Below are 23002 nucleotides of genomic sequence, written 5' to 3'. Positions count from 1 at the left end.
GTCCACGTAGAATTCGTTTATATGTAAATGTTTCGGTATTTGGTAATAGTGCAGAAATGTTTGAGATGCGCGTATTACAAGGCAAGTTTCTACTTTCAGGAGATTTTTAGAGCTGCCTATGATTTCGGATTTTAAATAAATGCAGCTTTTAATGTTACAAATAAAAACATAATGTAATATTATATACTTCTTCATATGTCTTTCTGGTTTCCCCTTTGCCGTTTGTGCAGGACTGATGTCTTGAATCATATTCCATATAAATCTTAAGTGCATCGAGCGTAGAATATATTGTTGTTACTTGTATTTTGTTGTTGTTTTTAAAACATGATAAAAGTAGAAACATAAATAGAAGAATCAAATAACAACAATAAAAACACTGGTGGTCGAGTGGAGTACGTGCACCTGCCGGCATGCCAGCAGACACACGGATCGAATCTCAGGTATGGAAGGCATTTTTCTCAAAGCTTATAAAAATATCAGGTGTGTAATTGGCTTCGTATATATGAAATTCGTAACGAAATACACAGAAATTGAAATATATGAAGGCAATATGAGAAATAAGAAAGAGCAAGTAGAGAAATAGGAGAAGCGAAGAAGGAACAGTGTGAGAAGAGTAGAAGACATAAAGGAAGGAGAAACAGAATACAGAAGAGGAGAGGAGAGGAGAAGAAAGAGAACAGGGAGGATCAGATTTTTAAATTTTGGGCACGCCGTTATAAGACAGTTCATGCCTGGTCGATCGCCCACCGCTTCGATACCTGGCCACCCGGCCCATCCTTACAGCTGGGCTTACGTTCTGCGCTTCATCCCCCGAAATTATCAGGCATATCAACAATTTTATGGTGGGGATCACCCCCAGAGAGGGGGAACTCCTTATAGACATCCCTTTAAGAACTTGTAAAATATTTCTAATTTTAAGTCGCCTCAAGAGAGGAATACTCCTTAAAAATATTCTACAAGTTCTTACCTGTAGCTGAAATGAAAGATGGAGTACAATGAATCATACAGGATAATCTTTAACAAATTTTTATAGTGGGGGATCATCCCGAGAGAGGGAACGCCTTTAGAGACCTGTTCCTGAAAATGATAGAAGTCAACAAAAATACATGTCGCCATATTGAAACAGGGACTTACGACCTCGCTTAGAAGCCGCGCACATGCCAGCAAATAGCCACTCTTCTTATGATTGAAAAAATAAAACAACTAAGGCTGGCAACACCAACCAAAAATTAAATGTGAAACAGAAAATATTTTAAGACTATAAATATCATTCGTTTTTACCTGAGGCCCGAAACCACATGTGGGTGTCACGAAACAAATTTCCCTAGTGAGCAATGAGGAAAACACTAAAAGCAAATAATTAAAGTAAAATTTCCTTACCGACATAAAGAAAATGACTATACAGGTGTTTCAGAAAGAAATCTCTAGTTGAACAAGGAACACTAAAAACTCACAAATATCGGCGATTTTACGTAGTGCTAGAAAATTAATATGTACATGGTATTACAAAAAGATAACTTTAGAACTACAAAAGGAGTTAATATTCACAACATGAAGAGGGAACCACAAAATAAACAACAATATTGAGCAAAAGATGGTACAAAAATAAAACACTTTACATTTTAAATATATTGCGAATGTATATTTATTAATTGGATGCATCAACTGCATAAAATAACCGACGGTGAAGCATCATCATAAATGACGGCAAAGCAACGGCGCGTAGCAATCTGCAGTTGTTAGAGAGAATAAAAATAACTATTTTTTGTAAATATTATTAAGATGTGGAGACTATGAAAACGAAAACTTCAGCGTACAAGATTTGATCTGAGTAAAATCTTCTTAATTTAATAATGATGCTAAGGAGGTGCAAATCGATAAAACATTATTCACGTGTTCAGCCCGACCACGACCGACGTACAAGGTGGTCGACCATAAATGCCTTGCCAATTTTATCTTCAGATACTTTTTAAAACAATTGTATTAGTGTTAAATCAACCTTGTTATTTTCGGAAACGGAACAAAATTTACCATGTGTTTTGGCAATTTGCATTTTATTAAAAAATGGCAAAAGATTTCTCTCTTTTATGGTCGAAATTGGTGCAGGAATTTTAAATTTGTTTCTGAATTCTGATAGACAATTTAATTCTCTACATCAATTATTTTCTTCTTTTTGGTATTTTTTTTAGCATTAACTGCTTAGGCCCTATTTGCAATTTTATATGAAAAAATGAAAATGTACCGAAACAAACTGAAATAATATATATAATAATTTTATGAGAATCAATTTTATGTCCACTTCTCTGCGTTCCTAATACTACAGGCTGATGAGCAGAATTAGCAATTTCAACAAATTTTTACACGAGAAATCCATTGAAATTGGTAACAAAATTTTGAATATTAGGATCGCAGAAAGTGCAGTAGGTTAAATCTCCAGCAATCTTGAATAGCGGCATAGTTTAGTTACTCGTGGATAGATGACACTAGTGATACCTTTTTAAAATTAATATTGATACAAAATAAAATTGATTTTGAACTATTTTCCATATCTAGCAGTGACATTTCCATTAAAGTGTAAGGTATTAATTAAAGGAGTAACGATGTTACGAGCTATGTTCCCCGTTTGGAACAAATAAAACAATAAAAATGGCACAGGATACCTTAACAATGTTGATAGGTGGGATCATCCCCTGGGAGAGGGAACTGTACCTATAATCATAGAAGGGGTACACACAAATCAAAGAAGTCAATATATCTTACTGTTTCTTTATTCAATAGAATACATGTTTAGATTTTATAAGTCAACCAAATACGTGCCGCCATGTTGACTTACGACCTGCAAATAGCTCATTTTCTAGGTGATTGAAAATGGAAACAAATATACAAGGTGTTGCAAATGAAAAATTTAATGTGAAAACAAAAAAACATTTTAAAACTACAAATATCATTCGACGTCAAGACTGACGCCATAACCGGAATGGAAAATCACGAAATTCTCCTGGATATTTTGAAGTTTCGTCTTGGAAAGATGAAATCTGTAACAAACAAAATATATTTCCAGTATTGCAACACTCAGATCAGTGTTGAAGATGAGAAAAATTTGGAAATAATTTACATTGTTGAGCGGAAGTGGACAGCGCATTCATTGCACGAAAAAGGGTGAGTATAATCACCCTTTAATGCAAATTTTCGCGTGTTGCAGACAGAATTCCTGCATCAAACAAATATCACCCGACAAAGAATTTAATTCCGTATCTTTTGCTGCCGCGCCGAAGTTATTGAGACGCCAAGATCGTGAACAAACCCGAAAAAATACAAATATTGCACGAAAAAGGGTGAGTAAATCACCTTTAATGCAAATTTGCGCCGGGTTCATACGGTGCCCTGAACACGAGTCACTTTTACCGCTAGCCTCGTAAGGTACCCTGAATCGAGTCAGTTCTACCGCTAACAAATCCAACCCGACGGAGAATTTAATTCCGTATCTTTTGATGCCACGCCGAAGTTATTGAGACGCCAAGATCACGAACAAACCCGAAAAAATACAAATATTGCACGAAAAGGGTGAGTAAATCACCTTTTAATGCAAATTTTCGCGGGTTGCAGGCAGAATTCCTGCATCAAACAAATATCACCCGACAAAGAATTTAATTCCGTATCTTTTGATGCCGCGCCGAAGTTATTGAGACGCCAAGATCGCGAACAAACCCGAAAAAATACAAATATTGCACGAAAAAGGGTGAGTAAATCACCTTTTAATGCAAATTTTCGCGGGTTGCAGGCAGAATTCCTGCATCAAACAAATATCACCCGACAAAGAATTTAATTCCGCATCTTTTGATGCCACGCCGAAGTTATTGAGACGCGAAGATCGCGTGCAAACTCGAAAAAATACAAATATTGCACGAAAAAGGGTGAGTAAATCACCATTTAACGCAAATTTTCGCGGGTTGCAGGTCGAATTCCTGCATCAAACACATACCACCCGACGGAGAATTTAATTCCGCATCTTTTGATGCCGCGCCGAAGTTATTGAGACCGACAGAGTTCCTGCATTAAACACATACCACCCGACGGAGAATTTAATTCCGCATCTTTTGATGCCACGCCGAAGTTATTGAGACGCCAAGATCGAGTGCAAACACGAAAAAATACAAATATTTCACGAGAAAGGGTGACAAAAATCACCCTTTTATGCAAATTTTCGAGGGTTTCAGGTCGAATTCCTGCAACAAACAAATACAACACGACGGAGAATTTATTTCCGCATCTCTAGACGCTACGCTGAAGTTAGTGAGCCGCCTAAATCGCGCGCAAACACAAAAAAAATACAAACATTTCATGAAAAAGGGTGATTTTTTCATGCAAATTTTCGCCGGGTTCATACGGTGCCCTGAACACGAGTCACTTTTACCGCTGGCCTCGTAAGGTGCCCTGAATCGAGTCGCTTCTACCGCAAACAAATACAACCCGACGGAGAATTTAATTCTACAACTCTAGACACCCCGCTCGAGTTTGTGTGACGCCCAGCCCGCGTTCAATGATTAAAAAGACGTACATATTACCAGCACGTGGGGATAAGTACAAAACAAACACTTAGTTATACATGCCACATACCAGTATTTCACTCGATGTAACACTCAGGACTATTGTTGAAGATGATAAAATCTGTGAAATAAATGACATTGTTAAGGGAAAATGTGGGAAGGGGTGTCAATATTTATTTTATTTTAAATCGGGAGTCGAACGACGAAGCGAATGAAATTCGCATTCTAATTTAGCTCGTGACTCGAAGGAACTCGGAACTCGAAGGCAATTGCTAAAACAGAGAAGAGAACGATAGTTAGAACATTGCGAGCAAGTAATGATAAAATAAAGCAGAGACAAAACATGCAATAAAACTTCTGCGCGAAGTGTAAAATATGATATAAATGCGACACGAAAACGTGTTTATACACAAACGAATACTGATACGACGCAACATACTAAAAGTACTCGTACTAAAGGAGATAGAGAGGAACGGATTGTAGATAGGTAATCTACATCAAATTCTCTATAAGTTAAACTAGTTAATTGCAATTACCATCGCAAAACACTAAAAATACGCGATATATTGCTGAATTTTGGGGTGTTTTTCGTAGTTTGTCGTAGTATTTTTATGTACAACAACGAAGGCTCACTTAACACAAGCATATGTGAACAGTAAAATATTGCTTATTTCTATTTCAGTGCAGGAGTGATACATTTATAACTGTACACACTCGTAAAAATAAAATAAATAATAATATAAACTATCATTGTGTCAACCAGCAACTTAATACAAACAAAAGATGAAAAATTTCAATCTCTTAATCTACAGCAAATTCTCTATAAGATAAGCTAGTTAAATTGAAAATCTAAGAGATGAAATAATAAAAATGGGCAAATGGGAGTCAGCTATACGTTCATCTACGTACGGTGCCCTGAACACAAGTCACTTCTACCGCTACCCTTGTACGGTGCCCTGAATACAAGTCACATTCTACCGCTGCCCTTTTTAAAATTAAAAGCGCAAGCGAACAACAGATCAAAGAATATGAAAGATTGGAAAATTCTCTATCAGGAAAAATTAAAAAATAATTCTGTTCCGTGGGGTATTTGCCATCAAAACTAAACAAAAATATGCTGCATACGTGCAAACCCGAAAAAATTAAAACCGAACAACGGTGAGTAAATCACCCTTTTATGCAAATTTTCGCGGGTTGCAGGTCGAATTCCTGCAACAAACAAATACAACCCGACGGAGAATCTAATTCCGCATCTCTAGACGCCGTGTTGAAGTTAGTGAGCCGCCTAGATCGCGCGCAAACACAAAAAAATACAAACATTTCATAAAAAAGGTCTTGCAAATTTTCGCCGTGTTGATACGGTGCTTTGAACACGAGTCACTTTTACCGCTAGCCTCGTAAGGTGCTCTAAATCGAGTCACTTCTACCTCTAACAAATAAAACCCGACGGAGAATTTAATTCTACAACTCTGCACACCCCGCTCGAGTTTGTGTGACGCCCAGCTCGCGTTCAATGATTAAAAAGACGTACATATTACCAGCAAGTGGAGATAAGTACAAAACAAACACTTAGGTACATACCTCATACCAGTATTTCACTCAATGCAACACTCAGGACTATTGTTGAAGATGATAATATCTGTGAAATAAATGACATTGTTAAAGGGAAATGCGGGAAGGGGTGTCAATATTTATTTTATTTTAAATCGGGAGTCGAACGACGAAGCGAATGAAATTCGCATTCTTATTTAGCCCGTGACTCGGACATCGGAACTCGAAGGTAATTGCTAAAACAGAGAAAAGAACGATAGTTAGAACATTGCGTGCAAGTAGTGATAAAATAAATCAGAGGCAAAACATGCAATAAAACTTCTGCGCGAAGTGTAAAATATGATATAAATGCGACAGGAAAACGTGTTTATACACAAACGAATACTGATACTAAAGGAGATAGAGAGGAACGGATTGTAGATTGGCAATCTACATCAAATTCTCTATAAGTTAAACTAGTTAATTGCAATTTCCATCGCAACACACTAAAAATGAGCGAAATATTGCGGAAATTTTGGGGTGTTTTTCGTAGTTTATCGTAGTATTTTTTATGTACAACAACGAAGGCTCACTTAACACAAACATATGTGAACAGTAAAATATTGCTTATTTCTATTTCAGTGCAGAAGTGTTAAATTTATAACTGTACACATCGTAATACTAAAATAAATAATAATATAAACTATCAAATTAACTTAATAGAAACAAAAGGATTTTAATCTCTTAATCTACAGCAAATTCTCTATAAGATAAGCTAGTTAAATTGAAAATCTAAGAGATGAAATAATAAAAATGGGCAAATGGGAGTCAGCTCTACGTTCATCTACGTACGGTGCCCTGAACACAAGTCACTTCTACCGCTACCCTCGTACGGTGCCCTGAATACGAGTTACTTCTACCGCTGCCATCTTTTAAACTAAAAGCACAAGCGAACAACAGATCAAAGAATATAAATGATTTGAAAATTCTCTATTAGGTAAAAACTAAAAATAATTTTGTTCCGTGGGGCATTTGCCATCAAAACTAAACAAAAATATGCTGCATAGGATATGAGGAGATGGCAACGCGACACAAAAAATGTTGATAAATAAGCAATTTCTGGTTTATGCTAGTCCCATCTATGAATTATACAGTAAATAAAAACAAACCAATTTCTAAAATTCTCCTAAAAATGAAAGTAAAAAACCTTTCTGTGAAGTGAAACTCAATTAAATTGTCCTTAGCTAATTGTTTATGAATTATTCTCGACCTCTCCTATTTTTCCAATTTGAATACCTTATCTTATAAAGAAATTTCCGAAGATATAGAATCTTCAATAAAAAAAACTAAGCTAAACTAAAACTTGTTTTGAGATGTATCAACCGAGTACGCAACTATCTAATGTATTTGCAACACGCTGTGGAACGCGATAAATCAAAACAACGTAAATACAAACTAATGGAGGACGCAGAAATTAAAACGAAAAATATAATTTAATGATAAACTTACCAATGCAAGACTCATGGACTCCAAGGAACGGCAAATACTATAAATAAAAAGAGAAAACATAATTTAAAACAAAAATAATTCATACGATTTAGTAATATTATAATCACACAGCGGAGAAAAACAAACAATCTGGGCTGTTCCTTACACCAGCACGATGGGTCATCCTAATGATGAATATCAAATCAACATGGGGGCGATGCACTTAACTATGGACTATATACGCGCAAACAGTAAATAACATTACTATAGTCGATTGAGAATCGAATATAATTCAAATTTAGAAAGTAGATGCCCGGACAAACAATATGAGTCGAGTAAATTACGCCTGGATCAAGCAGAGACCGGCACGAAACTGACTGCAAACTGTGCAAGCAACAACGCGACAGTTTATGATAAGAAAGCAATAGATGCGTAAAGCCGGCGGCGCGTCGATGGCACGCGACCTTGTGTGCGAATTGCAATAGACACGTTCTTATTGCAATAAGAACTGAACTGAAATGTGCTGCATGCGACACCGCGACGAGAATCTTACCCGTAGCATCTCGCACGGCGAATGCGATAAGAAAGTTGTTTAGATTTGTCTTCAAAACGAATACAATTCTATTTTATGATTTTTAGTTCATGCTAGTGAACTAAAATTTAAATCATGAAATTATGATTTATGATTTGAGTTTTATTGAACATCCGCAATAAAAAAATTGAATTGCACTTTTCAAATTTTCGGCGGAATGCTTAAAAGAAATTTCCGCAACAATAAGTTTAAGATATCAATTTTCTAATTGCAGGAAAACAGATACTAAGAATGATCAAAAATTTACTTACCAGTGTATCGAACACCGGAAATCAAATGCGAGTAAATACTGAAATAAAGAAGAAACAACATTAGTTACACAATTTCGGACAATGAATTCCGGCGGAACCCAAAGTTTAAAGTTAAAATTTCGTCTTATTTGTAACAATTATTTAAATGAGTATTCTTACCAGGTAGCACATTGATCCAACGAGTTCTCCTAAAGACAAAAATGGTTCGCACAAGACCAAAATTAACGACAATATTATTTACAATCACACGACAAGACCGGCCGGCGTCCGACGACAACCGATCACGAATACACGCGAAAATTTAATAAACACACAAAATATTGAATTCCAAAGATTACAAACGCGAAAAATATTTAGCGAGTGACTAAACACGACAATTAACACTAAATTCAATGAAATATAACGTGATACACCGAATTTACAATGAGAAACACGAATACTCGCCGGAGCATTATTACTTGCCGCACGAAGTAAGAGCTGCGTGCCGGCATCACAACTGTGCAGGTCGACTTTTACTCGCAGGAATATTTTTAGTTAAAATATGAATCGTTGCGTCATCTAGAGATACTTTCTTGTACCACACAAAAATACATAGTGTTTCAAAATGTTTGGCGTGCATATGAGGCAGTGAGCGATTGCATATGTGTCAGTAAGTGGTCACGCATTTAAGCGGACGTGTCCGTGGGTCACACGAACACAAAAGTGCGCTTGAAGTACCCTATCTAAACAAATAGCAATTTTCACACATAACTCAAAACTTCAAATGTAGACGTCGCGAGGATGTACTTATTCAAAATAAATGAATCGAATGTTCTAAGTTTAATGCAAATATTTATCAATTTAATAATAAATAAACGTTATATACTGCATAAATAGTAAATTAAATTAGGTACATATGTCATATAATCACATATTTTCACATGTTTTTATTTATTTATTTCTAAATACGCAAAACAAAATTTTTGCAACGAATTTAACATTTAATACAGTAAGTAACAGACACGCTTAAACTTGCAGTTGTTATCTTATCACGTATGTGAATCATTCCGTAGAACTGTTACGTTGTAATATTAAGCAACAAATAATATATTATTGATTTGAAAATATATATGCATATAAAATTGTATGTACATATGTATATAGTGTTAGTCATGCACAAAATATAACAAAAAGTTTTCGTTTTGCATGACTAACATGAATCATATTATTGCTTATTTTCATTTCATATACGTTGATATTTTTTTCGTCCTCTTTACGTCGTTTTTCAGAGTTATCAATTGCTGTTTATGGAATGTATTTATAGTTAGATGAGTAAAAACGATATTACACGATTAGTGGTAAATAAATTATATTTAATACATGCGGGTCACTGCGACAATCTAGAAATATGAATACATCCTCATATCCTCATTTAAATAGACAATTATTTAATTTAATCCACGAGTTGCGTGATTGTGTGACTAAAATGGCTGCTATTGCAGACCATGATAGAAATGATATCTAAAAAAAGTCAATTGGCTGTCTGTGCATTATTGGATAAAAACACCTTTTGAAATCATGATAAAAAAATATATGGGTCGATTGTGATTTTTAAAAGCGTAGTAAATATGTATTGAGGAACCAACTTACTTTGACCTTGAGATGACTTGGTTAATAATACTTGTTTCACACTGCACTAACTTTTTGACAAACGAAACAATCATAAACTACAAAAAATCCTAAATAATAAATATTATTATAATATTTACTACTCAAATTTAATGAGATTTGATCTATCTGGCATGCTTTGTAAGTTATACTTGCCGTGTTGCATTGTGAACAACATTCTTACGTGTCAATAACGCGCATGCGCATCGTATGTCCGTTTGATACAAATGTGAGAAAGAGATGTCTCTAACGTCGGTCTCTTTCCTTATATACTGTCACGGTGCGACGCAGAAAACACAGGAAACCGGCCAGTCATCAGCTGTGCGCGTAGTCGCCAACATGTTACCGCGGCTGTGCATTACGCTATTGTTCGCCGTTTTTTTAAACCACATTCACGCATATGACGAGCGATCCTTCACCTTCGATGCAGATTTCGATTCCAAAGGGATTGGCGCCAATGCGTGGGGACGCCTCACGAACGGAACCGGAGAGACGCGTCCGTAAAGACGCCACCGCCGGCGGATCAATCCAACGTGATCACAACGGTGCGTACAAAAACATGCTAATCATAATAATACCAATTAGATTTACCGTTGTTTGGACTTGCCTGGCGTGTGTCCAAAGCGTGTACATCTATGACAAAGCACATTGTCACAATGCGTGCGAGAAAAGAAAAAAACACAAACATCTAGAATTTAAGATGGCGCATCTACTTGCTGATAACAGATTGTGCGTTTATTATCATTAACTATTGTTGGCGTATTTGCCTTCTTGTCGCTCCTTAACATGTAAGACGAGCAGGAAGATCGAGGCCACGCTTAGACTGCAGCCACCGAAGTAAAATGAGTATTTGTAATCATGTGTGATGTCCCATAAACAGCCCGCGATGGCAAGTCCACTCAATGAGGCAATTCCCTGGAAAAGCAATATAATTCCAATTGCGTTCGTCAGATTTTCCAATCCAACCATTTGGACGATTATGAGTGTTCGGAGCGCAGATATTGATGCTGAAGCATAAAAGAAATTTAAAACGAATTGAAATCATCCAATTAAATATTAATAATTGTTTTGCGCGCTTGTTTTTCAAAAGTAAATTACATATTACAACATGGCGCGGTAAATAAAATAGCAAATGACGAATGTATGTGTGCAAAATGGTGCCTCACACGTGTTGTTTATGCGGTTTGGAACGAATCACGCGAAATTCGATGACCAACGAGCAAAATAAGTTCTGTATGGTTTGATTAGCTTGCTTGTTGGTTAATGCACCGGTTGAATAACGCTGATTGCGCATCCTAGAATGTATAACGTATAACCGCTGAGGCCCATGATAACATAAAAACATTGGCGGTAATGTTATGACAGTGATTCATTGAATTCATTGGCCTTGCATCATGTGATCTCTTTGTTTGGGTAATACCGATTCTAAATCCGTTAATTTCCCAGAAATATCTCACGCCTGATAACAGATAAAAATAAATAAAATGTTTACTTACACATTGCCATGCCAAACACACAACAATAGACAAACTGCACCCACAGCACGTAGGACAACGTGGACACCACGGTTGCCACACCACCGATGAATAAAAACGTGTAGCACATTGCCGTGGAGCTGACACGACTTGATCCCGATAATAACCCACAGAGAATGCGGCCGATCGTGTTGGTGATGCCTATGGTCGAGATGAGCCAGGAACTGGAATCTTCTGTCCAGTCATGCTGCATTGCTTGGTCCTTGATGAACATGTACGGAATATACACACCAAATGAAACAAAGATGGCATTCAGGATGAGCATGGCGAATTTGAAGGAGCCCATCAGGCGGAAGTCTAACATGGTGGCCAGGGTGCGTTTCACAGCATTGGGGCAGCATCTTCTCCAGCAGTTAGGCTCAGGGGCTTGATTTGTGGGCATGCGGGTTACAGAGAGTTGATATTCCAAATTTGGTCTCTAATGAATTATACATAATTGTATTGGGATGTTATCTTTTTTAATTAGCATTATTATTATTCTTACCGAATGCAAAATTTGTGTACTGCGATATTCTGGTACTGTAGCTAATGATCCCGTGAAAAATATATCATCTCTGTAGATGGGTCTTGACCTCCAAATTTTTCTCTCTATCACTTTACGACAGCAACACCAGCAGCATCGTCTCTGGTTTATTTTTCTTGAGAATAAACTCTCTGAACGCACGCTTCGCAGCCCGCTGAAATTGGGGCTTTCCATGGTGGTGTAAGTTGTGGTAAAAAGTTGCTCGCTGGAGTTGTTGTACACGCTGCGCTGGTCAATCATCGTGTTGAAGTTCTTGTTCTGGTACTTTTCATAGAAGCTCACGTATGACACTTTTTTGCTGCGAGTGCTTTCCTGACTTCGGCTGGATTTTGGGTTGGTTAGTATAATTTTTGTGGGTTTCAGAGGGCGGAACAAACAACCACAAGGGATAATTAGTAGTGCCCCAACGCTAAGGCATTGAAACGTATGGCGCCATCCGATTTTACGCATTATTAAAGTGAGGATTGGTGGTAAACCAATTCCACCCATACCTGATATTAAAAGACAATCATTGTGGAGAATATTATAATTGATAAAACTTACCGGATCCGCAAACTGAAATACCAGTCGCAAGACCTCTCCATCGTTCAAAATAGAAACCAACTGCGATGAGTGCGGTGATATATATCATACCGAAACCAACGCCACCGATTACACCATGGTAGCCGATCACAAAGTAGATATTATTGCTAAACGAAGTCAGCACACATGAAATAGCCGCCAGGACGGTGCCCACGATGGATATTGCTCGGTAACCATAGCGATTTACCAACGCAGCTGAAAATGGTCCTAACGAAATTTAAACTAAAAATTAAAATCTGTTTTACTGTAATGTAAATGACAACCTGTAACACAGAATACACATGTACTAATGGCGCCAGCTAATGCCACTTGGCTAGTCGTGCATTCCAAGCTATCCGAAATATCCTTGAGAAACACCCCAAAGCTATACTGCAATCCGTCAGCAATAAAGTAGGAGACGAACGCTCCGAACACAACCCACCAACCCCATCCGCCATCAGGTGGTACTAGAATGAATGTTTCGGCGTGTGCATCTTCCTGTACGCGCACACTCTTTTTACTCGGCTCAGTGCTTTGTATTTTATCCATTGTATAAACATGTTTTGACAATAACTTGACACTTTGCCAATTTTCGTCTACAGATCAACCATCTCAACGATACGCATAAACAAATGAAGGTGCACTGGTGCAAACAGAAGGCTATCATTTGTTTGACCAAGGATCCGCCAGGTACGCCCACGGTGACACCCTCGAGTGTTTATATTTCATACGATTATGGCGACACATACGATGATAAAACGAAATTTTTTAAATTGGACAACGGATCGCTTGCGATTACCGAGAAATTTTTCGTGCATCCCGAACAGGATTCTCATGTAAGGTGACTTAATGTATGTAAATACACCAAACTAATATTAAAATGTTATTTTAGATTATATTTACTGACCCTACTAATAAAGTCATTTTTGTGACTGCGGACACTGGACGAACCATAACGAAAATCAACTTGAAATTCACGCCGAGTGAGATATCCTTCCACAAATTTCAACCGAAAACTTTTTTGGCTTTTGATACTTCAGATGCTAAACGGATGGTAAGTAAACAAATGCTGTAAATTAAAAATTTATGATGTCTAATTGTTAATTTTAAATACTTAGCTCTGGATGACTGAAGATTTTGGTCAAAATTGGCGCGTAGTGCACGAATATGTCAAGTCTTACTTCTGGATGGAGGATAAAACCGCTCAGCAGCAGTTGGTTTTTGAACGCGCGCTCCCTTCGAATCTTTCCACTGTTTTCTACACCAACAAACAACAAAAGCTTAATATATACGCAATGGAAGTGGAGAAAGTCATCATGAAAAACGACTATATTTTCACCGCAATGAAAAACAAACGCGTAAGTTGTATTTTCTTTCTATTTTTATGCTTTTATTAAAAAACGTACCGTTTTCTTAGCATTCGTACGACGTTTACGTCTCGTATAAGTTTGGAAAGAAACTGAAGTGTGTTTTTGACACAAATTTGCTCATCACGGATTACCTGGTCGTCGACGTGGATGTGGAAGCTCATCGGGCGTTTATTGCCGTCAGTCACACCAGCACCATGTCAAATCTTTACGTGTCTGAAAACTTAGGTGGGCGAGATGACAAGGTACAGTTTACAGTATCGATGGCTAACGTAATGGCACATTTTCCGAACACAACGTGGCAGAATTCTTGGCTGCATATGCAAGCAGATGAGGCTTTTGCCGACGTGTACAAAGTTGAAGGTATTGCTGGTATTTACATTGCGTCGCAAATTGTCATCCAACCTAATAACACCAACATTGGTCCACACCATCTTGCCTCTCGAATTACTTTTGATCACGGCGGTTCTTGGCGACCTATAACTGCGCCTATGTTTGATATGGAAGGTCAACGCACTGATTGTACAGCTGAGAAGAACTGTTCTTTGCACCTGAGTCAAAAATTCAGCCAGCTTTATCCCGATACTAGATCCTACAGCATTATTTCTAGCAAATCTGCGCCTGGTATTATTATGTCCACTGGTGTTATGGGACAGTCTCTCAAGGGTCACTTTGGAATGTTTGTCTCTTCCGACGCGGGTATTACATGGCGATACGTACTTCGAGACTTTTATTTCTTTAACATTGGTGATCATGGCGGTTTAATGATTGCTGCTGAGAATCTTCTTTTAATGGGTAAGGTGCGACATGTACTGTATTCAACAAACGAAGGTCAACAGTGGATAGAAACACCATTCCATAACAAGGAGATCCGTTTGTACGGTCTTATGACTGAACCCGAAGAAAAAACAACTGTGTTTACCATGTTTGGGTCTCTACCAGAGGCACATCAGTGGTTGATAGTCAAAGTTGATTTGCGTAAAGTTTTTGATAAAAATTGCACAGACGAAGATTTTAAACTCTGGTCGCCATTACAAAAAGACGAACACAATAAATATGTGACTTGCGTCCTGGGTAAACAGAAACAATACAAGCGGAAAGTCCCACATGCTGCATGTTTGACAGGTGCTGACTTTAACCCACCGATCACCGAACAGCCATGCGAATGTGAACTTATTGACTATGAGTGTGATTTTGGTTTTCTACGCCGTGGCGACCAACAATGGCAATGCGTTAAGAACAGTACTTTTATTGAAGATCCGTACATGGTACCAGTCACATGCCAACCTGGTCAGGTCTACAACCGCACTAAGGGATATCGTAAAATCAGCGGAGATGTTTGCATCGATGGGTATGTAAATCAATACCAGCCTGATATCATACCCTGCCCAACAACGCACGTTAACAATATGCTTCTCTATGCCAAACGCGAGAATATTGTCCAGGTGGATCTTCTGACTTTGAAGCAGAGTAATTTGGATATACCGAATTTAAAGAATGTGATTGCAATCGATTTCGACTTGAGTAACAATTGTGTTTACTGGGCTGATATCGTCACTGATACAATTGCGCGTTTCTGTGACAAGGCTGGTACACCGGTGGAGACCTTAGTTGCCAGTGATTTGACTTCCGTTGAGGGCATGGCTTTGGATTGGGTTTCGAAGAACTTGTATTTTGTTGATGGTGTTCGCGCTGTAATTGAACTGATTCGTACAGACATTCATTATGCTGGTCGTATGAGGAGGACTATTTTAGATGCAAAAGTGCTTATTAAACCGAGAGGAATTGCCGTCCATCCAAAGGCTGGTTATCTGTATTGGACGGATTGGGCATCAGTTAATCCTACAGTCAAGCGCTCCAATTTGGACGGTTCTTATATTATTACCATCGCGGGTAAGACACATGTAGAGTGGCCCAATGGTATCACCATTGACTACATCGCAGAGAGGGTGTACTGGGTGGACGCGCGGAAAGACTATATTGGCAGTACTGATCTTCATGGCAACGGCTTCAAGGAAGTTGCTCTAGACAATAAATACGTGTCGCATCCATTTGCTGTCGCTGTGTTTAAGGATGAAGTCTACTGGGATGACTGGCGCACGGATTCAATCTTCATGAGTAACAAAGACTTTGGAGGTGTTGTGCGTACCCTGGTTGAAAACACGTCTGGTTTGATGGATATTAAAGTTATTGCTCATGGCACACAACAAGGTAGTAATAAATGCGCTCAGACACCCTCGCCTTGCAGCAACATCTGTGTTGGCGCACCAACTGCACCATTCTATTCTTGCTTGTGTCCAGATGGTATGGAGTTGAAAGATAACAAATGTCTCTGCCCAGGTGGTATAGAACCGTTGGATGATCATTTTAATTGTCCGAAAATAAGCGGAACTTGCTCAGCAGATCACTTTGCGTGTAAAAGTGGTAACTGTGTGCCAAAACAATGGCGCTGTGATGGCGAAAATGATTGTAATGATAAATCCGATGAAGAGAACTGTGTTGGACCATCCTGTCCACCGAATTATTTTGTTTGTGGCGATGGCAAGTGCATCCCGCACTACTGGAAATGCGATTATGAAACTGACTGCGCTGATGGTTCGGATGAGATGAACTGCACTAAGCATAATTGTAGTGATAGTCAGTTCACATGCGACAATGGCAGATGTATATCTTCGAGGTGGAAGTGCGATGGCGAGAATGATTGTCGTGATAATTCCGACGAGAAAAACTGCGCTCCCAATACGGATACTTGTAAGATTGACGAATTCATGTGCGTCACAGGGAATACTCGATGCATTTCGTCACAATGGCGCTGTGATGGCGAAAAAGATTGTCTAGATAACTCAGATGAGGTGGGTTGCAACACAAATCACACCTGCACAGATTTTCAATTCTCCTGCGAAGGACCAGGCAAGAGTGGTGAGTGTATTTATAAGTCATGGGTTTGTGATGGAGATCGTGATTGTAAAAATGGCGCTGATGAAGAGGACTGCAAGAATGATAGTGTGACTAATCCGCCGTTCGTCAATCCGTTTGCACCAACTGTAAGTTGTAAACGTTACAAATGTTTATCTATATCTTAATTAATATTGAAGCTTATTTCACAGAACGGTAGCGCCTGTCAAGAGTGGATGTTCACATGCGCAAATCACAAGTGTATCCCGATTTGGTGGAAATGCGATTACGCGAATGACTGCGAGGATGGCAGCGATGAACTTGGCTGTAATTACACCTCAACGCCAAGTCCATCGGGATCGAAGAATGATCATTGGCTCACACCCACATGTTCGAACAATCAGTTCCAGTGTGATTCGGGTGAATGCATTTCAATGGCGTGGGTTTGCGATTCTGTACCCGAGTGTAGCAACGGTGAAGACGAACATAATTGCGATGATTTTCACAAGTGTAGCGGCCGTGATCAATTCCGTTGTCGCATCGACGGTAATTGCATTCCATTGTCGGATATGTGCAATGGAAAGCTAGATTGTCCGGATGGTACTGACGAGGAATTTTGCGCAAACCATTTACCCGGGATGGCTACTCCTAGTTGCTCTATTGGCTATTTCCCGTGCGATATGAACCGCTGCTTCCCATTAGCAAATAGATGTGATGGCAAGATTGATTGCGCTGATGGTTCGGACGAGAATGCAACGCTTTGCAGCAATTCAACGTTTACACGAGTTTATCAAGTTTTACAAATGGGAGTTGATGCTAGAACTGTAAACGGAACCAGTGCACTTCTGTACTGGTGGATTCCGTTACCCGACAAAATTAAGTTGGAGTTTTTACCCTCGATTGCTGATACTTTGGATGGCAAATGGAAGAACACCACATGGATCAGAGATATGGAGTATCAGTTCAAGGAGTTGCAGCCGAATCACGATTATAACATGACTGTGTACGTTCGGGTCAATGGTAGGGAGGCATCTATTTCCCCACCTGCAAAGTATTTCCTGGTGCACACTGCTGAAGGTGTGCCCAGCCCGCCTTATAATCTCACCGTCCAACAGACCAACAGCTCTGGTGTACTCCTTGAGTGGAATAAACCGTTGAATCCCAATGGAGAGATTAAGTCGTATGACATCTACTGGTCCCCTCCGTATCCACCGTTTAGGATGCGCCTGGCTGATAATAGTACCTTCCAATTCTTAGATGTTGACTTTGAGCCGAATATTACATACAAATTTTATGTAAGTACTTCTAAAAACTACTCTTAGTAATAATTAATTTACAAACTGTTTGATATAATAGGTTGTGGCACAAAATGGTGCAGCACTCAGTGAACAATCGGAAGTGAAAACTATGGTGTTCCATTATCTGCCACTGATACAATCATTGACAGCCTCTAATATCACGGCGAATAGTGTATCTCTGTCCTGGAAGTACCCGCATGAATGCGACGGTTTCATGATTCTTGTAAACATTAGATATCCGTATCCCAAGCAGTCCAATCATATTGTCACCTCAAAGAACATCACCATTGATAATCTTCCACCGGGTGTAAGAATCACTTTCAAGGTAGCTGCATTCAAAGGGTCGTATACAGGACCATCGTTGGAAACGTTTGCTTCCACTGTTGGAGATCAACTTGCCACCATCCCAATACGTGATTTGAATTTGGTAAAGATATGGGTAACTCGGTGAAGATAAGCTGGGATCGTGTAAAGGATTCGCGTAAAGTCAAGTGGGTGTATGGCGTGTACTACGGTTTGACGGCTGATGATTTGTTAGAGGGTGCACGTTTGAATACGACCGATACAACTGTTACCGTACATAATTTGGACGCGTGCGAGAGTTATGTGTTTTCTGTCGGGTTGATTGCTCCGTTTGGAACTGGGCCGATTCTCAAATCACCCAATTCATTATTTACTTACATTAATGACAAAGCTCCACCAAAGAAAGTATCAGTACAAATGGTTCCAAATAGTCCGCTGCAGATGCTAGTGCAGTGGGCACCTTCTTGTTCGGATTCGAATCAACCGAAGAAACAACTTGATTATTTGGTGAGTATACATCGAAAGTTATTTTATAAGTATTTAATTATCGTTTCTTATGTACAGCTGGAAATCACCGATAAAGTTAGACAAAAGAAAATTATGGTGACTGTCGTTAACGCCACTGGAGTAGAAATGAGCAAAGTATTTAACGTGTCATACGGTGCAACGTACGACATTCGCATAAAAACCAACATCATCGACTCAAAGTATTCTGAGCCTGTCACCTACTCAGCGCCGCCAATAATGCCACCCCATTCTTTAATGGTTGTCCAGGAAATGAACGGCAGCTATGTCATCTACTGGAACGAACGTAGTTTACCGGAGGCGTTGGGTGATTATAACTACGAAATTCTTGTCTCTGAAGGGGAACATCTGAATGCATCGACCACTTCGCGATATACCGTTCGTTCTCCACCGTTTATCTTTGACAACCACAGCGCCCCGATGTACTCTTTCAGCGTGCGCTTGAGAACTAACTCAGGCTATAGTTCCGACCTTTCCGAAACGCATACCGTGAAAAATCTGGGTGGCACAGCACAGGCTTCTACCAGTAATGCCTGGTCGATTGCAATTCCTGTTTGCCTTTTGATTGCTGTCCTTCTGGGTGCGGTCGGTTTCCTAGCAGTAAAGTATCGCCGCTTACAATACAGCTTTACACGATTTGCTAACTCTCACTACGATACACGTTCCGAGGCAGCGACTTTCGATGACAACATTCTGGACGAGGACGACACGCCGCAAATCCGCGGCTTCTCCGATGACGAGCCGCTTGTCGTGGCATGAATGGTGTAACATTCGTGGTGATAATAATATAGTTACCTATTTCGTCTGATTGGCAGAGACGTGGCGAATTTATCAACAATCCGGTTGTATACTAGTCTGATGATAATTTTAACAGTTTACTATTTTTAGCTCATTAAATTAATGTAATTATTTGGATCCGAGTGCGACGCTACAAAAGAAAGCCGATTTTTTTCTATGTTTATAATGTCTGGTATTTTTCTAAACAATCGTATTATACTCGTTTGGCGTTTCGTTTAATATGTTAATTCAATTACAACTAAGTTATTCCTTAAGTCAAATTTCTGTGATACACAAATATATAGCGAATTTTTAAAGGATGAAAGCAGTGAAGAATGACTTTGTAATGTGTCCGCTATTGGAATTTGACTGTTATTCAAGTAATTTATAAACAATATAATATACTGAAATAAAAACAAAGCTCAAAAATAGGTTGCCTAAATTTTGATTACGGTTTATCCGAAAAATTAAAACAATTTTTACAATTGTGCTAAATTATTACATAAATAAGTCAATAATCAATCATTTGCTTCACTCTCATCACTATCTGAGTAAGCACCTAATAATGATAAACCATTACCTGTAGTTTCTGGCGCTTTTTGTGGAATAACTGAATCTGTTGTTGTTGTAGAACTCTTATTTTCCTCTGTAGTTTCCTTTGACTTAATTTTTACCAACCCAACCAACTTTTTCTTACCTAATCCACCAATACTTTTATTCCAAGTATTATCAGCAGATGCTTTTGGTTTTGCTGACATTGTTAGAACTCTTGAGGAAGCAGCAGTATCTGTACTTGTGTCTACTAATATTTCTGTACTACTAGAATTAGTTTTAGAATCAAGTTTGCTTTGTTTAATTGCTGAAGGCCCACTGGTGTCGCCATCTTCAATGATTTCCTCCTCAGTGACAACTTTTCTCTTACCACTTGATTGAAACTTAACAGTCTTGATGTATTCTTCATCAAGTTGTTGTAATCGCTCCTCACGTTCACGCTCGCTGAGTTTAACATCATATGCAGACAGCATTGTGTCATAATCAACTGTTTGCTGTCTCTTGTTTAAATCCTTTAACTCCTCAAGTGATTCCAGCAATTCAATCTCATTCTTGGACTGTTTAGTCCTGTTTTCAAGCAGTTTCATTGGATTACTAGCTTCCTCCTCTTTTAATTCTTCTTCTTCTCTCTGTGCTAATTCCTCAGCTAATTTTAGAGCCATGAAATTTCTTGTTGCACCAGCTTCAATTTCATAATCAGTATTTCTTGGATCAGTTTTGAAAGAAATTTCTTGTAGACATCTAGTACACTAAAAAATTGTTTGAGCAATAATAACATTATGTGATACAATATAATGTTGATGGTTTACTTTTATATAGAAGCGATAAATTCGTATTCCTAAATAATCTTGATTTTCAACATCTTCTTTCCTGGCATTAAACTTTTTCCCTTTGTAAATATACTCTCCACATGTAGCACATCTCATATTAAATGGAGCCATCAAACGTACAGTATACTGTCGATTTTTGGGCAATTTCATACGAGGAATCTTTGATGGATCAAAGTCTGGTGGATAGTATTTCTAAAACCATATTTACTCATTAATAATACAGTTATTTAACATAACTAAAACTCAATACTTACATTTAATACTTTTCGTTCAGACATTTTGAAGTATTACAACTTTATTTACTGCAAAATATTATTTACTTCTGCTTTTACGAAGTACATACGCAACTCAGAGTAAACGTAACCTTTAAAATAAACAAGACGGAGTTGAATCGTGGCAACGGTGTAAAATTTTAACACGAGTTCGTACATTTTCGACTCATTGATGAATCCAATCGGGTAGAGTCGAGTTAAACTCATGAATGAAATAGTAAACATGCTTGTATAAATTTAAACTGGCGTCAATGTCACGGAAATCCACGAAGGCATTTAAACTTTATTTCGAGATATATCGGCGTGATGAAGCAAATTCGTGAAAAAAACTTCATAGATTTAATATTTTATAAAAATTAATAGTTATTATATAAAATTTGATGAAGAATGATTGTTTTTAATTAAATTTTAGAATATAAGTTGTCCTTGTGTTGAGTTGAAGCTGCGATCAACAAAAATTCAAGATTTTGCAACCGGACAAATCACGAAGACGTTAATCCGTCTGCATTTTAAGTGTTTTATAGTCGTTTCATGCATATATTAGAATGTCCAATGACAAAATCCGCCGAAAATCGCATACGTGAAATGCGTCGTCGTCGGCATACTAATCACGTCCACAATGTCAGCGAACTCTGCGTGGAGATCGCTCAGCTGCTTAGCATATCCATAACATCGTTTAACACAATAGGCCTCCACGGAGGGACATTTAAAGTTTAAAAAACCCGCCGGCGCAGTCATTAGCACATGACGAACATATTACTGTCACTGAGCGCGCGCGACCCTGAATTTATTATCAAGTTCAAACGACATTTCAACGTTACATAGTAAACGAATGTATCTAGAAACTAAAATATTGTGCAATTCAATCATCGCACTTAATTACCGCATTAAAATTCGGCGTTGAAATTTGACGCAATTTCCGCTCAACGATTACATACGCATTGTTTGTCCAGTTAAGCATTGTTGACTTTGCTAATTGGAGGCGTTTACCGCGCGCGATTGTTTCGCGACTCTAATCTTAATGTTAATTTGTTAATTTAGTCATTAAACGCGGTTGAGCATCGCATGTCGGGCACGCAGTTCCTTCCTGTGCTCATGTTAATCATTTTTTATGGCCTTGACAAAAGAAACTTGCGTTGCAAGTGAGCTTAGATTAGTTTTGTGTTCAAACTGACATATTAGCACTAATAAATCATACAATTTTCAACACTTGAAACGCCATATGCGTCGTGAACAATTTCGACAATAGTGAAATGCACTTAGGCTAATAGTCTTGAAATTCTCCTCAAATTCTGTAAAGTCACCCCCGCTAAACAACCTTTCGAACATCAGAATCCGAATCTGCAAAGAAAGAAACATTCCTCCTCAACAAACCCCAAAGTCTACAAGTTAACAGTCAAAACGCGTTTCTTTCTTTCGTCGCACGAAAAAAGAAAAATAATAAATTACCATTACGATACACTTCTAAAAATCCAAAAATCTTTCGACCGACTTTCTAAGAAAGGCACG

At 38.3% G+C, this 23002-nt stretch overlaps 3 protein-coding genes and 1 long non-coding RNA gene across 5 annotated transcripts in view; 1 reads left to right on the top strand and 3 right to left on the bottom strand.

Annotated features, from left to right (window-relative positions):
• The window catches only part of LOC135792928 (uncharacterized), a 114379-nt gene extending 106369 nt beyond the window's left edge, over nt 1-8010 (bottom strand). The window contains exons 1-3 of one of the 2 annotated variants that reach the window (XR_010548491.1): nt 7732-8010; nt 7587-7623; nt 4611-4819 (exon numbers count right to left, since the gene is read on the bottom strand). This is a non-coding gene — a long non-coding RNA (uncharacterized lncRNA). The remainder of the gene's footprint in view (nt 1-4610; nt 4820-7586; nt 7624-7731) is intronic. The other variant, XR_010548490.1, reaches the window with a different exon arrangement.
• A 2333-nt stretch (nt 8011-10343) lies between these two features.
• LOC135792799 (sortilin-related receptor-like) lies at nt 10344-20270 on the top strand. Its single transcript, XM_065303532.1, is given in 9 exon segments — nt 10344-10600; nt 13277-13510; nt 13567-13728; nt 13793-14032; nt 14092-17085; nt 17149-18231; nt 18293-18665; nt 18668-19044; nt 19102-20270. Coding segments are annotated over 8 exon segments (6153 nt in total). The 5' UTR covers nt 10344-10600; nt 13277-13306; the 3' UTR covers nt 19822-20270.
• LOC135792800 (monocarboxylate transporter 3-like) lies at nt 10769-13282 on the bottom strand. Its single transcript, XM_065303533.1, has 5 exons — nt 12959-13282; nt 12657-12902; nt 12075-12604; nt 11552-12008; nt 10769-11062 (listed from the first exon to the last, which is right to left on the bottom strand). Exons 1-5 carry the CDS (start codon nt 13221-13223, stop codon nt 10800-10802), a joined length of 1761 nt encoding a protein of 586 aa, XP_065159605.1. The 5' UTR covers nt 13224-13282; the 3' UTR covers nt 10769-10799.
• Nucleotides 20054-21636, bottom strand: LOC135792801 (splicing factor YJU2). The gene is made up of 3 exons (XM_065303534.1): nt 21476-21636; nt 21201-21413; nt 20054-21140 (listed from the first exon to the last, which is right to left on the bottom strand). Exons 1-3 carry the CDS (start codon nt 21497-21499, stop codon nt 20358-20360), a joined length of 1020 nt encoding a protein of 339 aa, XP_065159606.1. The 5' UTR covers nt 21500-21636; the 3' UTR covers nt 20054-20357.
• Nucleotides 21637-23002: the final 1366 nt, after the last annotated feature.

This window comes from Atheta coriaria, unplaced genomic scaffold (assembly GCF_025399875.1).
Source record: "Atheta coriaria isolate IRGN ID8LTWV9N9 unplaced genomic scaffold, Caltech_Dcor_3.1 hic_scaffold_5_pilon, whole genome shotgun sequence".
NCBI lineage: Eukaryota > Metazoa > Arthropoda > Insecta > Coleoptera > Staphylinidae > Dalotia > Dalotia coriaria.
This window is presented reverse-complemented; position numbering and strand designations above follow the sequence as displayed.

Excerpts from the sequence above, each read along its gene's own strand:
- LOC135792800 (XM_065303533.1), bottom strand. The coding sequence starts at position 13,223 with ATGGATAAAATACAAAGCACTGAGCCGAGTAAAAAGAGTGTGCGCGTA. Across the intron at positions 12,009-12,074 it reads GTACACAAATTTTGCATTCG|AGACCAAATTTGGAATATCA; the intron begins GTAAGAATAATA and ends ATAATTCATTAG. Across the intron at positions 11,063-11,551 it reads TGTGTTTGGCATGGCAATGT|CATCAATATCTGCGCTCCGA; the intron begins GTAAGTAAACAT and ends TTTATGCTTCAG.
- LOC135792801 (XM_065303534.1), bottom strand. The coding sequence starts at position 21,499 with ATGTCTGAACGAAAAGTATTAAAT. Across the intron at positions 21,414-21,475 it reads CTGAACGAAAAGTATTAAAT|AAATACTATCCACCAGACTT; the intron begins GTAAGTATTGAG and ends ATATGGTTTTAG. Across the intron at positions 21,141-21,200 it reads TTTATCGCTTCTATATAAAA|TGTACTAGATGTCTACAAGA; the intron begins GTAAACCATCAA and ends ACAATTTTTTAG.